The sequence below is a fragment of the Lissotriton helveticus genome, chromosome 8 (genome assembly GCF_964261635.1).
Source record: "Lissotriton helveticus chromosome 8, aLisHel1.1, whole genome shotgun sequence".
Taxonomy (NCBI): Eukaryota; Metazoa; Chordata; class Amphibia; order Caudata; family Salamandridae; genus Lissotriton; species Lissotriton helveticus.
Genome location: NC_136069.1, coordinates 467,606,794 through 467,621,994, shown reverse-complemented (window position 1 = coordinate 467,621,994; position 15,201 = coordinate 467,606,794). Strand labels below are relative to the sequence as shown.

At 44.1% G+C, this 15,201-nt stretch overlaps 1 protein-coding gene across 6 annotated transcripts in view; it reads left to right on the top strand.

The window, feature by feature from the left end:
• The window catches only part of RCBTB1 (RCC1 and BTB domain containing protein 1), a 255,543-nt gene that overhangs the window by 64,834 nt on the left and 175,508 nt on the right, over positions 1-15,201 (top strand). For 4 of the 6 annotated variants that reach the window (XM_078657360.1, XM_078657361.1, XM_078657363.1 and 1 more), the window contains 2 exons: positions 2,833-3,003; positions 13,352-13,502. In XM_078657360.1, the coding sequence (XP_078513486.1) occupies positions 2,860-3,003; positions 13,352-13,502 (295 nt within the window). In that variant the 5' untranslated portion in view covers positions 2,833-2,859. The remainder of the gene's footprint in view (positions 1-2,832; positions 3,004-13,351; positions 13,503-15,201) is intronic. The other 2 variants (XM_078657364.1, XM_078657359.1) reach the window with 1 other exon arrangement.

Sequence of the window (15,201 nt, the reverse complement as noted above, 5' to 3'; positions counted from 1 at the left end):
ACCAGGATAGCGACCCTCTTCTGAGACCTTCCTTGATTCCTCACGAATAAGGCCCAGCTCCACGGAAAGGGAGTCAATCTTGCCCTCTAACCGTTCCCCGGAAGCGTCAATGGTGGCTAGGAGCTTGTCAAACTTGTCATCCATCTACGCCATTTCTCCTCCGCCAATACCCTGCTTGATCCCCTTCTAGGAGGCGCTTGTGGCTGCATCATCCTTGGCGCATTGAGTGTGCGCTGTGATGGCACCAATAAGTGGGTGGGCGCAAGGAGCACCAGATTTTGGCCGCCAAAAATCCCAACTTTCCCCCCAGTGTCACTAGGAAGGGCACACTGATACTTATTTTAGGTTTAGTATGATCCATTTAAGGTGACCTTTCCAGAACAACGTTCTTGGTCCCGTGAGTTACCCTCTTGCCGATGTAAACAGTATACGGTCTCTGAGCACTTGCCTCTTTATTATGTTTTGCACTTTATATTCCTATTCAAGGTCGGTTTACCTCGCACCAGTGTTACATAGGCCAAAAGTCACACAACTTTGAGTAGCCTTGGAGTTTTTACAAAAACTCCCCATGAAAGAGGTGTATTATGCAGTTTTACCTTTTATAAAGAAAGCAATGGGTATCAGGAAACGGTATGAATCATTATATTAACACAGTATTATATATTTATTCTATGCCCTATAAAAATTATTGTTTTTATAGTTTGTAATCTTAGCCAATACATTTGTTTTATGTAATTTATTATATTTGTATTTAGAATTACTTTCCTCTTTTATGGTATCATGCCGAATAAAGATACTTTGACTCACTGACAAGTGGCAAGGGCCACTGGACAAGGTGTAGAAGGCACAAAGACCGTAATGCCAGGTCATTGAGCCAAGAACAAGGTGGGGTGGAGGGTGTCTTGCAAAAGACACCGCCACTCCCCCACGTCTATCCAGGCCTCCCAACAGAAGGGTCTTTAGGCCATGAAAGATTTACAGGGGTCACCGTAGTAAGCTCTGCCCCTGAGGAAATTGCAGCCACCAGGGGCCCAAATGTCCCACACCCAACTCATCTCCGCATCCAGAGGGGAGGGGGTGATCAGGGGCACCAAGAGATATATCCCCACCACGCCCTGCACGTGGTCGCTACCAGTCTTCCTCAGCTGGGGTTGTTGGGGCCAATGTCTTGCAGCTCCTGCTGGGCACAGGTAATGTAGGGGTTTCTGCACTGTGAAGCCCATTGCCGCAGGAGAATGTCAGTGCGCCGGCCGCAAACCCATTGGGGCTGCCATGTGCAGTAGCACTGCAACATTGGGTGTGGGGGATCTCCGCGTGCCGGCCACACCAATCCAACACTGGTGGGGATGTTGTTACGGGGGCCCACGACATGCAGACCCCTGTTGCAGGAAATCCCAACAAGGAGCACCAGCCTCGCAAAAAGCACCACTGCGGGCAGGATCTAGTGCAGCCGCCGCAGACAAAGTGGGGTTGCCATTTTGTGTTCCTCCAGCTCTGGGCCAGAGGAACGGCAACGGCCTGCCAGCAACAGTCTTGTACTTCTGGCTACATCGGTGCACTCTCCTGGGATTCCAGACACCTTACCAAGCCTCCCCCATAGAGCAGGGAGTAAATGGCTGTTCGGTCTTTGCCGGAGAATTGTGGGTGGCGGGGAGCTTTGCCGTCGTGTCCTCAAGGCATGGCAGCTGCCTCTCCCCCCTACTATGGTTCAGGTTTATATCGCGATTAATTGCATGGTGGCTGTAGAAAATAGTACATAGAAGTAGAATGAGCAATACATTGCTTGAGATAAGATTGATAGTGAGAGGAGAGGGTTTTGGTTCATGTTATTTATTGACAACATTTCCTAATATGTTGGGAATTCCCCCTTTCAAATTCAAAGCAAGACCCTTGTATGCCCAATGTCGTCTTTGTTAGTAATTGCCACTCTGGCTGGGTGCTAGAGATTTTATTGACTGAACACATATATTATGCAAAGCTCTGTCCTCCAGAGTCTACTGCCATCATCAATTTGTCAATACAGCTTCAGCAGTGTTCATATGCATAGATATACAATAACACAATGCAAGGAAAGAAACTAAATAATAAACACAACCCCCCCACCCAATCCCACCCCCCATGCACCGCTACTCGCTCCATACGCAGCATAACGACCATATATATAGCATGCCATGTACTCTAGCCACCAACCGTGGTACCATACAGTCCAACACTTCAGGGAGACCGGATGGCCCCTTCTTCTGGCGGGGGATCCAAGTTCAGCCCACGGTAGTCTGCCCACCGCTTCCAAATTTTGTAGTGTTTCCTGGGACAGCCCTTGGCCAGAAAGACAGGTTTCTCAAGGCCCATGCAGAAGTCCATCCCATTCTTCCAGGCAACCAATGACTGGGCCTGGGGCGCCTTCCACGCCTTTGCAATGTCACGTTTCGCCAGCGTTAAGCCTAGCAGCAGGAGATGGCGCTTATACCTGTTGCCCCCTACCCCTGCCATTACATGCAATAGGACAAGCTTAGGCTCCCTCTGGAGCTCCCAGGCCAATACCTCATTCAGACATCGGAACACCGCATCCCAGAATCTCTGTAGCGCTAAGCACTCCCACACCGTGTGTAGCAGCGTACCCACCTCCGATCCACACCGAAGACAGTCAGGAGATGCCACCATACCTGTCCTCCACAAACGCTGTCTAGTAAAGTATGTGCGGTGCAAATATAAGGATTGAACGTTTTGCTAGTGGTGTGTTTGATAGTTATCTGAATGACCAAAAATGTATACATTACAAGTACATTGTCTTGTTACTATTAAAGAGTACTTGTGTGCTTTTATGTTTTGCAGCAGAAATGCGAATGTGAAGCCATTTGCATGAGACCAAATCAAGCCATGGTAGATGTGGGGAAGTGGCCTATATTTACCCTCCTGTCGCCCCAGGAAATAGCATCTATTCGGAAAGCCTGCGTTTTTGGTACATCAGCAAACGAAGCTATATACATAACCCATAACGATGAGGTAAGAGTGGTTAGTTATAGAGGAGGCCTGCTTTATGGCTTCACTTATAATATTTCTATTTATTTTTTACTTTATTTAAATTTTCAATTTTAACATGGTGATACACTGTACACAGTCAATAAAACACTCACATTTATCAAACAGTAAGAATATGACCAGTAATGCAAGCATGTACGTATACAGTAACTGAGTCAACTTGAATTGTAGTTGTCTCGATATTGGTGGCAAAATGAGCTTCACACCGACATTGTGTGGAACTAACAATGAAGTGGGAGTCTGTGGGGGCCTAAGGTTGGTTGGGACATAGCAGGCACAGGACAGGGAGAACTACCGCTCTGTGCCCGCTATTGCATCCAGGGACCTGAACTGCACACCTCTTCTCAACAAGATTGCAATACCTTTGGATGAAAAAGAAGAAAAAAAATCTGTAAGATGGCCATCTTTGTGCAAATAGACTGTTGCTTAGTGGTATAGTAGGAGTCTCCTTAAGCAGGGCAATATCAATTTTGTGTCTATTAATGTACGCAAGTACTTTCTGCGCCATACAACAGTTAATAAAACATCTCTTTTTTCACATTGTAAATCTAATAGCATGATCAGCCATGGCATAATATCAAAGAAACATTGATTGTTATATGCTACAATATCTGTTTATTGATAAAATAATAATGGTTTGTGTGGATCACATGTGTTTCTTTTCTGATGTTCAAATCCTCTGCCTCAATATCTCTCCCATGGCTTGCCCATTCACATCAAGCCCAAACATGTCAATGAAGTCTATTCTAGTAACCCACTGTAAAACAAATATGGTTGGAACAGGTAACACTTAATAAAGTAGTAGCAACAAACTCCACCCCATCACCATGGAAGGCTAGATGGGCAATATGGTTTGGAGGGATCATGCCTTCAAACAGAGCATTACAATACTTTTTGAGGGACCTCAAAGCAATATATAGTTCAGGCATATTAGATGGGGCTCAACAATAGGCGAATGGAAGGTTAATCAGTCACTCAGACATACAAATAAGCATTATTGAAGGAATTTAAAATGTGTAATTATATTTCCAACATAGTATGGTCAGCATCACAGATTATTATTCCCATAAAGCACAACTCTACAAAGATAGTCACTCCACATCACTAAGTTGTGTAGCAGGATAGTCAGATGGAGACTTCCCAGTTTTCTTACCAGATCTATGCAGTTTATGGATTAAGTCATTAGCTTCCTCCGGTGCTGTAAACAGACCTATTTTACCATTAGTAGTGAAGCATAGTCTGACTGGGTATTAGCATTGCATATTGCATATTCAAGTCTCTACTTTTGTTTTGCAAGTATAATTGTCCTAGTGTCTTTCACCACCTGAGTAAAATCTAAGTAAAATGTGATCGATTTACCTTCATGTTGTATGCTAGATCTGTCTCTCACCACCTATTACATGTTGTCCCGATCTCTGTAATTCAGCAATCCTATTAAATATATCATTCAATAGTTTCTCTATACAGTCTTCAACTCATATTTGTGGATTCGGGAACCCAACAATGTGCAGATTATGGCATCTGGAAAAGACACACAATTGATGGACGGAATTATTGTCCTGGATCGTGCTTCAAGATCCTCATTCTTGGATTTTACTTTTTCTAGGTCAGCTTTAAGATATTTTTTGAGTCTTAGCTTCTGCCAGTGTATCATCTTCAATATCCAAGATGCTCCTCTCAGCCACGTTGGTTCTTCCGTGTTGTTTGTCCAGCTGGTCCCTCATGTCATTTAGTCTCTGGGTTAGGGGCTCAATTTTGCCATGAATAGCCTCCTAACTACTACACATTTCTAATAGGAGTGATTTGACGTCTGCTCGGTCTCCTGAGTCCATTCCTAAGCTGCCTCCAACTGCACCATCTTGATCAATATCTTTCCCTTGTGTTCTGCAGCGTATTTTAGCTCCATCGAAGGCAAACTTAGCCTGTTTGGAGTCTGCTTTCACCATGCTGGGGGTAACGTGTAGTAGGCTAGGGCCTATATAAATGTGGAAAGTGGGCAAAAAAAGGGAATTTCAGGGCAATTTAAGGCAGATTCAGCCCAAGGGCAGCAATGACCCTATTTAGTGAGATAGCCCAAATGGGGCCTTGTGCACACCTAGGCTCCCCTGTCTGCATAACTAGAGCCCCAGATGCAAACGGAGTGAATGGGTAATCCCAGTCAGCTGTCCAGATTTACTCCTGTTGAAGAACAACACTTGTGGCACACACACATCCCTCATGAATAGTACAGAGGGTGCACATCTGTCTTTGTGAGAAGACATAATGGATAATCATCAGTTAATGTAGTAGCAGTCCTATTTTCTAATGAGGTTGCCAGGGGTCTGCGAAATGATGTCCGTTCCAGTAGTCAAACGCCCCCAGAGCTTGAGTGTAAGGAGCTGTATGACAATCGGACCCGAATATAGAGGGAAGGACAGGTGGGCCGGGCCTTCCCAAGGTAGCCCCATGACTACCCAAGGCCCATTTACAATTAGGACATCAGCTTTTTTTCCCTACCCTTAATGACTCACCTGGGCCTGCAGCCTCGCTTTATCAGCTTAATTGTTTAGCTTTCATAAATAACACCAATGCTGTGGGCTACGTGAAGTGCCTGGGACAGGTATGAAGTCAAAAGTAATGGTGGCTGTTATCATGCTTGTGTTAACCACAAGGGTAGCAGTGACACTCCCAATATTTAAAAAGAGACTGAGCCAAGCTCCCGTCAAACGGTACTAGATAGAAAGGTACTAAATAGAAGCCATGCAGCAGAAACAATCTGGTAGGATTTTGCCACCCCAAGAAAAGTAATTCAAAATGTACGTACAATCATGCAAATATCTCTAGTCTGCTAAAATAGTTTTAAGGCACTTAAGGCACAAACACCACACTTTGGTGACTGTGGGTTTATACTCTCCCAAAACATTCGTCTTTCCCCAAAAATACTCTGTTTTGATTATTTGAGTAGCTAGAAATGCATTTTAGCGCTTCTATAGGGGGCCCAAGCTGATCTTAGAAAATAGTTGGCTTATTCACTTTCTACTGAAATGTTCCTACAAGCTGTGGTTTCACAAATTTTAATCTTGCCGCTCAGCCTTTCATTTCCGACGCAAGAATGAAAAAGCAAGCGATGTAAAAAACATTTATGTCCTGGCATCTGAGGTACTATGTGCACGTCAACTAGATAAACACACTTATTTGAGTTTCATATAATTATGATGTTTCGGGGAATTTTGAAAGGCAGAGTGCTTAACTCCCACCACCAAAGTTTATTAGCTATTGAGTAACTGGCAGCTGTGGACGTGGCATGTCATTTCATTAGACGTTTTGGAAAACACGAACCCACAGTTTTCACAACTGTGGTGCAAAAGGGTAACAAACATGATCCTTCTAGAATCAGGACAAGAGGAAAAGGTGAAGGGGCACAGAGATAGAGTGATCAGAGGAGAGTGAGGATAGAAAAGACGAGGGTAAGGAAAAAGAAAAGAATAAGACAAAAGAAGGGCATGGCAAGAGGTGGATGAAATAAGAGTAAATGAGTGAATAAAAGGGAAAAGAAGAAACATGACAAAGTGGGTTGATTAGAGAGGAATAGGAGGGTTGAGAATGTCATAAATAGAAAAGACGATAAAGATGCTGAGAGGTGGATGCATGAGGATATAAGAGGTGTCTGAGGAAGTAGGATGGAGCAGGAGAATAATGAGTAAAGTGTTTGTGAATATGGGAAATGGGTAGGTATGCACTGATGGGAATGCTGAGAGTTGAGTAGAAGGCGAGTAGTAGGGAAGGATGAAGGCAAAGGATGAGGCTGTATAATGATGAGTATGATGAGAAAGGAAGGTGGGAAGTTCGTTTGAGAGAAGGGGGATGAATTACTTGAACACAGAAAGGGATTATCAGGGGTTGTCTTAAATTGGTTCACCTCATTTCTACACAACAGTACTCAAAGAATTATGGTTAACCAATCCTTGTCCACTACCACTCCTGTCACTTTAGGGGTCCCTAAGGGGTCCACCTTATCACCTACTCTCTTTAACCTGTTCAAGGAGCCTCTAACCGAAATTCTGACATTTTACAATATACAATACCACATGTATGCAGACGACACCCAACTATACCTTAAAATCTCCCCTGAGGATACCCGTCTACTCAACACAATGCTGGAAAAAAACAAACATCTGGCTTACCAGAAACCACCTTTAATTCAACTCGCTCAAAACAGAATTCCTCCCTCGACATCGAAGATTGGATGAAACACTTAACAGTCTTCAACTGCCTTCCATACATTATAGATTCCACAAGATCACTAGCAATTACACTGGACAAGAATCTCAACATTCAAGAACTCATCAGCTCAGCCACTAGAGGAGCAAACTTTCAAATGAGCATTCTAAGAAAAATAAAACCCTTCCTCCACTTTGACCTTAAATCAGTGGTGCAAGTGTTAGTTATCCCCAGATTAGACTATGGGAGTGCTATCCTATGTGGTCTGCCGAGATCCAAGTTGGCTCCAATAAGGGCATCCCTTAACTCTGCTGCAAGGCTCCTCACTGGATCGAAAAGGTACAGCCACATCACTCCCGATCTGAAGGCACTAAACTGGCTCCCTTACGAGGCAAGGATTAAGATGAAAATTGCTTGCATGACCCACAAAGCCCTAGACTTAATACACCTAAGTACCTAGCTAAAAAAAATGGAACTGTCCGGTGGTGGGAAATCATCTAGAAGCACCAGCACCTTACTGTTGAAACCTCAAACTTTTTGAAAAAAGAAAAGCTGCAACTGAGCCTTGAATCACTTCATTCAAAAAAAGAAGTCAGACTGCTTGTAATCAACAAATCTCTACCCTGAACCCACAAACTCATTCTCTGGATTCTGATCTGACGCTGTTCTCCAACCAGGGATTGCACGCCGTACTGGTTTATAACTCACTGCCCCACTCCTGATTTGCAACGGACATTGTCAGTGTTCATGTTACTTGGTTATCTATTTTCTACTTATTGAACTAATCTTTAAAGTGCTCTGATAACCTTCTAGGGTCAAGTTTGTGCTATATAAAACTTTATAAATAAATACATTTAAAAAATAAAAACAAATAAAAACAAATGTCCTACAGAAGGGCACCATTCGGGACAACCTCAGAGCAACCTCTTCTTCCTTTTAAGAAGGCCCTCACAGACGCACTGCTAGACTGCAAGATCTTGCTCTTGAATGAACATGCAGCCTGCAAGGAGGCATAGAACCGCTCTGGTGTACCCCGCCTTCCTCCTTCAGCACCCCACCCCAAAGAGCCAGGAAGTCCAGGCCCCCGGAAGTCACCTCAACCCAAAAACATTTTTGACTACTCCACCAGCCAGAAAACCAAAATGCGTTCAAGTGGTGGCACTCGCTAAAAAGAATGTTCTAAGACAGTTTTTTTTCTTCAGTTTGTTAAACATTAGTTGCCTCCTTTGGGGATATTAGCATGCCTTATGGGACATGGTGGTAGCCACCTTGCCAGATGTCCCTGTTGACATCCGTCACAACTTCCAGCACCTCATTCAGGATGTGCAGGATGCAGCGAAGTACTCCATCTGATCGAGTCTGATCACCACTGACCGCTTGGGTGGAGCAGTCGGGACCGGTGTTGTGTGAATTCGCTACACCACCGTTATGTGCAATTTCCAAAAGTATCTTAATATCATGTCATTTGATGGCGCATATCTCTTTGTAGGTGGATTCAGCAATGGAGTGATTTAAAAAGAGCATGGTGACAGCTCTCAGTCCTTGGTTGGTATGCCTGTTTGGTGGTTTAACCAGTAGACTCACTCGTTTCGAGGCTTGAGAGGAATAACAGCAGAGGCAGTGACACACCTTGCCTCAACAACAAAAGGCCTCCTAAGCCCTCTGATGCAGAAGACTGGGATCCAGCGACCAGTATCCAAGCCCCAAGGAATGGTCTACTTCTCAATTCCCAGCTTCTCCCCCCCCTCCCCCCGCAAAGCCACTTAAATTGGCCCTCAACAGCGCACAATCGCCTGGTAGGAGGCAGTGTCACATTCTACTTCTCCAGGTGGAAAAGCATCACATCCGACAAGTGGGGAGCTCCAGATTGTGCAGAATGGTTTCTCCGTCCCTTCCTGTCACACTTTTCCTACATGCCTCCAGCAGCACCTTCTGGAGTGCCATGTATCCATACTCCAAGGGGACATTCAAGCTCTGTTAACCAAGGGAGCCAGGACTGGTTGTTCTTCACACTACTGTTTAGTGCAAAATAAAAATATAGGCCTCCACCCTATCCTCAGCCTTCACTCTCTTAAACTCTGGAAGGACAAGTTCAAATGCTCATCTTGGCCCAAGTCCTGTCTGCTCTGGATCCAGGAGACTGTATTGTGGTGTTGGATCGATATTCGCTTCCTGCAGTCCCACAGGCGCTTTCTGTGGTTTCAGGTAGGTCATGAGCTCTTTCAGTTTTCTGTGCACTTCCTTGACCGTACGGTGATGGTGGTGGTTGCTGCCCATTTGCAGAGGTTGGGAAAACTAGTCTTCCCATAACTCAGTGACTGGTTGCTGCAGGTGGGCTTGCCTCAAATAGTTGTAATCCTCTGCCAGCTGATGGCCTGCCTGTTAACATTGTTGGGCTTTTCCATCAACGTGCAGAAGTCACATCTGACTCCTTCACAACGGCTCCTCTTCATTGGAGCCATCCTGGACCCTGTCCTCTTCTGAGGGCTGTGATCCCAATATTTCATTCATTATGAAGGCATGCCAAAGGCAAGCCCGTCTGTGCCCGTTCCGCAGCCAGTGCCAGCCACTAGTCTTGTTATGCCTCCGGTAAAGCCCTTGCATTAGATTTTTTTTTAAACGTTTAAACTCTAATTGAAACTGTAGTTATTGTAATCTTGATCCGAATTCGCTACAAGGACGGGTTGCCTGTTATAGGTGTAGAGTGGAGTGTGTGACTCATGGGGAGCCTACTTTGATTAGACCATCCATTGTCACTTCATCCTCAAGTTTATTACAGGTCGGATTGATTAATGCTCGATCCCTGAGCAAGCATGCTCAGGAAGTACATGACTTCATATTGCCTTATAGCCACAGTTGCGGGCTATACTGACCATTAATTTCAATGTTTCAGCACAAGCCTTTAACAAGGGAGAGGGACTTTAATGCCGGTATAGCCCTGCTATGGAGGGCTATAAAGCTATTAGAACATTCCGCCACAAGAGGGCCGAATGTTTTAACAAAAAGAACAAAGGCCTCATGGAGCCCGAGGGGATTGAAATAGGGCTCTGTGAGGCCTTTGTTCACAGCACCAGCTGTGAAGGACAACATTGGAATGTTCAAGCTCCGGGCTTCTACGGGCCAGTAGAAGCCCGGAGCGCTCCATTATTTTCAACTGTGCTCCCAACATACCAATGTTCTAATAACTGATTATTTATTTTTAACTCTTTATTCATGGCTTTATCAAAATCACAGTTTACAGAGGACCACATCGACATCTATCAGCCTTTTCACTTTTTCTTAATCATAACTTTGGCAATTGAACAAATGTGTGCTGTCTCTCCGCCTTAGTATCTCAGGTGGGACAGTCGAACTTGTCAGCAATCTCTCGCAAGCACCGTACAATATTGCCTTGTAAGTTAACACCCTCCCACCCAAGTCCCTCCCCTCCCGTCTCCTAGCTCTGTTCTCAGTTATATTCTACAGTTCTTGGTACCATGGCCGTATCCCACCTAGTGCAAAAAAGACTCGTCTAGCTGGGTATACCCGTCAACACAGCATTCTCGCCTACATCCCCGTAGTCCTCCACCTTGGTCCCTATGTGTATAGTCATGTAATGTTCTAATAACTGATAACCAGCTTGATATCCTGTTTATCACAGAAACCTGTCTAAAGCCAAGGGCTAATCCTGACATCACAACCGCTCTTCCTCCAGCATTCATGATTGTTCAGCAGGATAGAGAGGAATGTCGTGGGGGTGGCATAGCCATGATCTTTCAGGACTCCTGGCAATGTAATCTTTTTGACATTGCCCCACATGTAGGAGCAGAGAATTTAGGTTTTTCCTTCAAGTGAATCCTTCTTTGTCAATTGCAGGATGCCTGCTTTACCGCTCCCTGGTCTGGATCAGATTTCATCTCCTCGCTAGGTGATGTACTTGCTTCTCCCCTAATCTGGTTCGCCAAGTTCATGGCCTTGGGTGATTTTAATTTTCATGTTGACTATTTTACAAACCCTGAAGTTAATAATCTGATTGATACTCTCAAAACATTAGGTCTCAAGCAAAGGGTTCTGGCTCCCACCCTGCTGGGTGGAATTTTGTTCAAACCATCTTGAGCTCTATGTTGAAAGCCTTATCCCTCCTTCCTGAACAGATCACAGTCTAATCCTGTTTAAATTAGCTGATAATACTCACAATATACAAAAAGATCAAAGTGAGAAATTTGAAAATTCGTTAATGGTGAGCCATGAGATCTAGCCCTGACATAATCCCTAGCCTCACTAACACTGCCCCAATTCCGATTGGGAAACTTAGGGAGGATCGCAAGTCATTTAATAAGTGGATCCAAAATTCTGCTTCAGAATTAGCCTCTCCCATGCCTTCCCAAAACAACCACTCAAAAGTCTCAGCACTGTGATTCTCCCCACCACTGACAGAGTCTTTGCCCCAATGTAAAACATTAGAATAGAAATGGCGCCTAACGTACAAGCAGGATGATCTTGATCCTTTTAGGGCTGCCAATGACCAACAAACCAGGCAGAGTGGAGTTGTGCGTTCTGTGCCTGGAGGTCCTGCGCGACTGGAAGTAACTGAATAACCAGGGAATATCTCTGTCGCACAGTACTTGGCAGGATCTTTCTCTCCTGTACGCCTTCCCTTCTCCACCTGTTCTAACCAGAGTTCTCAGGAAGATCAGCACAAATCATCCTACTGGCCTTGGGCATCTGTCCTCTGCTTCAGCTGCCCCTTTGGTAAGATCTCCTAACACAGCAGCAGGGAAGAGTCCTGCCTCTGAACCTGCACAACATGCACCTCTGTGAATGCAGATGTGTTGGCAACAGTTGATGCCTTCTGATCTTCCTCTTGAAGTAGTTGGTCTTATCTTGGTAGCCTGGCACCCCTTCACAGACACTGTTTTCACAGGACTCTAGGATAGGTTATTTGTGTGGTGTTCTTACTGCAACATCCAACCTTTACAGGCACATTTAGCTGATATACTGTCATTTTGTCTTTCATGCTACAGCAAGGCCTTGGTGTGGTGATAATTAATGGTACTTGCTAGCCCTCTCTGGCTTTTTATACCTAACTGGCCAGCTATTATTGTTCAAATGGCATGTTCGGGAAGGGGTGATTCATATATTCGGACCATAGCCTTTTGTGATGCTTCAGTGGGACATTCATTTGGTTCTCACTTATCTTGTGTGTGTGCCCCGTTTGAACCAATGCCCAGCTGTTCTATCAGCCTCATCATACTGACGACCATCTTCCTCATAGCAATCACGTCACCTTGTCTTGTGAGTGAGCTACAAGTTCTGTCTGCGTAGCTATGTTTCCCATATTCTTCCCAGATAAGGCGATATCAGGACAAAAGTAGCATTTCTACCAAAGGTCGTCACGCCATTCCATATGAGGCAGTGTATAACCCTGCCAACTTTCTTCACCCTAAGTCAACCCTCTTAACGAGTAGCAAAAACTCCATTGCCTTGATCCGAAGAGAGCTCAGAGCTTCTACACTGATTGCACCAAGGAACACTTACATTATCATCCTTATTATTTTACCACTGAATAGGGTGTTTCAAAAACTCAAATTGGCCTTCCATCAACCATAATATATTTTGGTAATGTACATTGTTATTCGGAGAACACCATAGTGAAAGTCCGCTTGGCTACATGCTAGGTATTTTTTTAATCCCTTTTTGTATTTAATATATGTTAGGGACACTGCGTGGGACCAATGTGCAGTTTGCTTTTCCAGGTCTGTTACCTGCAAGGTGTTAACCTGGATACATTCAACAATTGTATGAGTTGTGGAAGATCTTGTTAGCTGGTTTCTATTCACCTTTCTTGAGGCAGCTTTAGTGTTGCTTCTGATTAGTCATGCATCAACTAGAGAGAGTGAATCCTAAAGTCCCTAAACCCTAAAGTTGTACACATCCTTAAAGTTCCAGAGTTCGCAGAAATTCTTCTGTTTAAAGGACATGATATATGGACTTGGACTGAATGTGATTTAAGCGTGTTTTGTAGACCTGGCCAGAGAATCTAATGTTTATATGTAGTGCAGTGTTCTTGTTGCTTTCAACGTTGTAACTGTGATTTTTAGTAAGTAATGCCGTGTCATATTATGTTTTATAGGTGTACGTGTTTGGGTTAAATTGCAGTAATTGTCTTGGAACTGGAGACAACCAAAGTACAATTGTACCAAAGAAATTAGAAGTGCTGTGTGGTAAGAAAATAACCAGTTTAAGTTATGGAAGTGGTCCTCACGTGATCCTGAGCACTGAAGGTGAGCCAATAAAAATCCACTTCTTAACTTTTGATTTTTGTATGAAAACTGTCCAGTATAAACTGAGCCTAAACATCGGTTGTATGGCTTTACAACGCGTGCTTTTACACCGCGTGCCGTTACAACGCGTTTTTTTCAACGCAAGTCCTTACCACGACTTGCGTTGGAGGGGTGCGGACTTAGGAATTTTTTAATTTACTATTCAAACACCAGCCTACGTACAGTAGGGAAGGTGTTGGATAGTAAATGAAAAAATTCCTTGTCCTGCAGCGGCCTCCAGCGCAAGTCGTGGTAACGACTTGCGTTGAAAAAAACGCGTTGTAACGGCACGCGGTGTAACAGCCGCGTCGTAAAGGCTGTTCCCCCTAAACATCACCAACTATTTTTTGGGACTCAGTCGTCATCTCTTGTTCTTGCATTTGTCGAAAGTAAAGAATCATTTAGGTGGAATGCTGCTGCGCCAGCTGGATAGCCAGAGCTTTCATCATACATCCTTCATTTGCTTCACAGAAAGGCTGAAACGCACTATGCCTTTTCCTGTGTGGCTCTGCCACATCATCCCTTGTGCCCTAACTTGATTCTGGCCTCTCCTGTACAACTTTATTTTTTACCTTCCATTTAACCTGAATTAGTTGCTCTTTGAAAAGTCAACTTGCTCCCGCTAATTTTTCGTAGGGATCTATATTTGCCCTTTGGACCTTGAATTGTTCCGTTGGGTATTGCTTAGTTTTACGCGTTTGGGCAGAACTCATGTGCTGGTCTTTTTATTATTCTTTGTTATGCCTTGTCAGTAAGAGGTTTTGCATTTTTTCTTCTGTTTTGCTGATGATGACAATGTTGTATTTAAGCATTCTAAATAGTTGACACCACATTGCTAGCTGTGTCAGTCACATTTTGCTCCGCCCACCACACCATACAGCATGGTCTGTGGGTCAGACTACTTCATCATGTGTCCATCTTCAGTTTAAGTGATGGCATTATGCTTGTACACAATGTGCACATATTTCCAGGGCTTGTGGGCCAAGGTGTCATTCACTTTTAGGTCTGACCTATTTAAATTAGTCTGCATCAGGAGCTTAACATAAAAAAGTACCTAATTATTATTATTATTGTTTGCAGCTTTCTATTGTGACTTTCTGCCACACTCGAGCAGCAGTAAACATCGGTAGCCTACATTCGCTCCTGCATCGTGTCATCTCCCCACCCTCTTAGGTAGCAGTCCTGTTATCTTGGTGCAAAGGATGAAATCTTAGCGTTTCAGTCTGGGGGCAAGGAAGAGGTTTCGGGAATTCCATCCAATCCAAAGGCTACACACTAGAACTGCTATTGTGGTGCATGGTTGTCACGAAGCAGGCATTCAAAAGTGTGCTCCTGACACAGCAAGAAGGTGAATGTGGTGATTATCTTGAAATGATAACTTAATAATCATTACTTACTGGCAGTATTGCTATTCAAGAGGATAAGTTGCAAAGTACACCTCCCCGAGAGAGGCAGTAGTCTTTATTGTAGATAATCCCCTAACCTTCGAAGGAGAGCAGGCCTTGCCATACACTGGTTCTGTTCAAGGAGAAGGGAACATCATTGTGCTTTCCTTCCAGCTGTCACTGAAGGACAAAACGACGAGATATTGAATACATGGCAGCCCAGCCAACCCCAGAAATTTATTTTTTAACCAATCTTTTTAATGTGTACGATACAT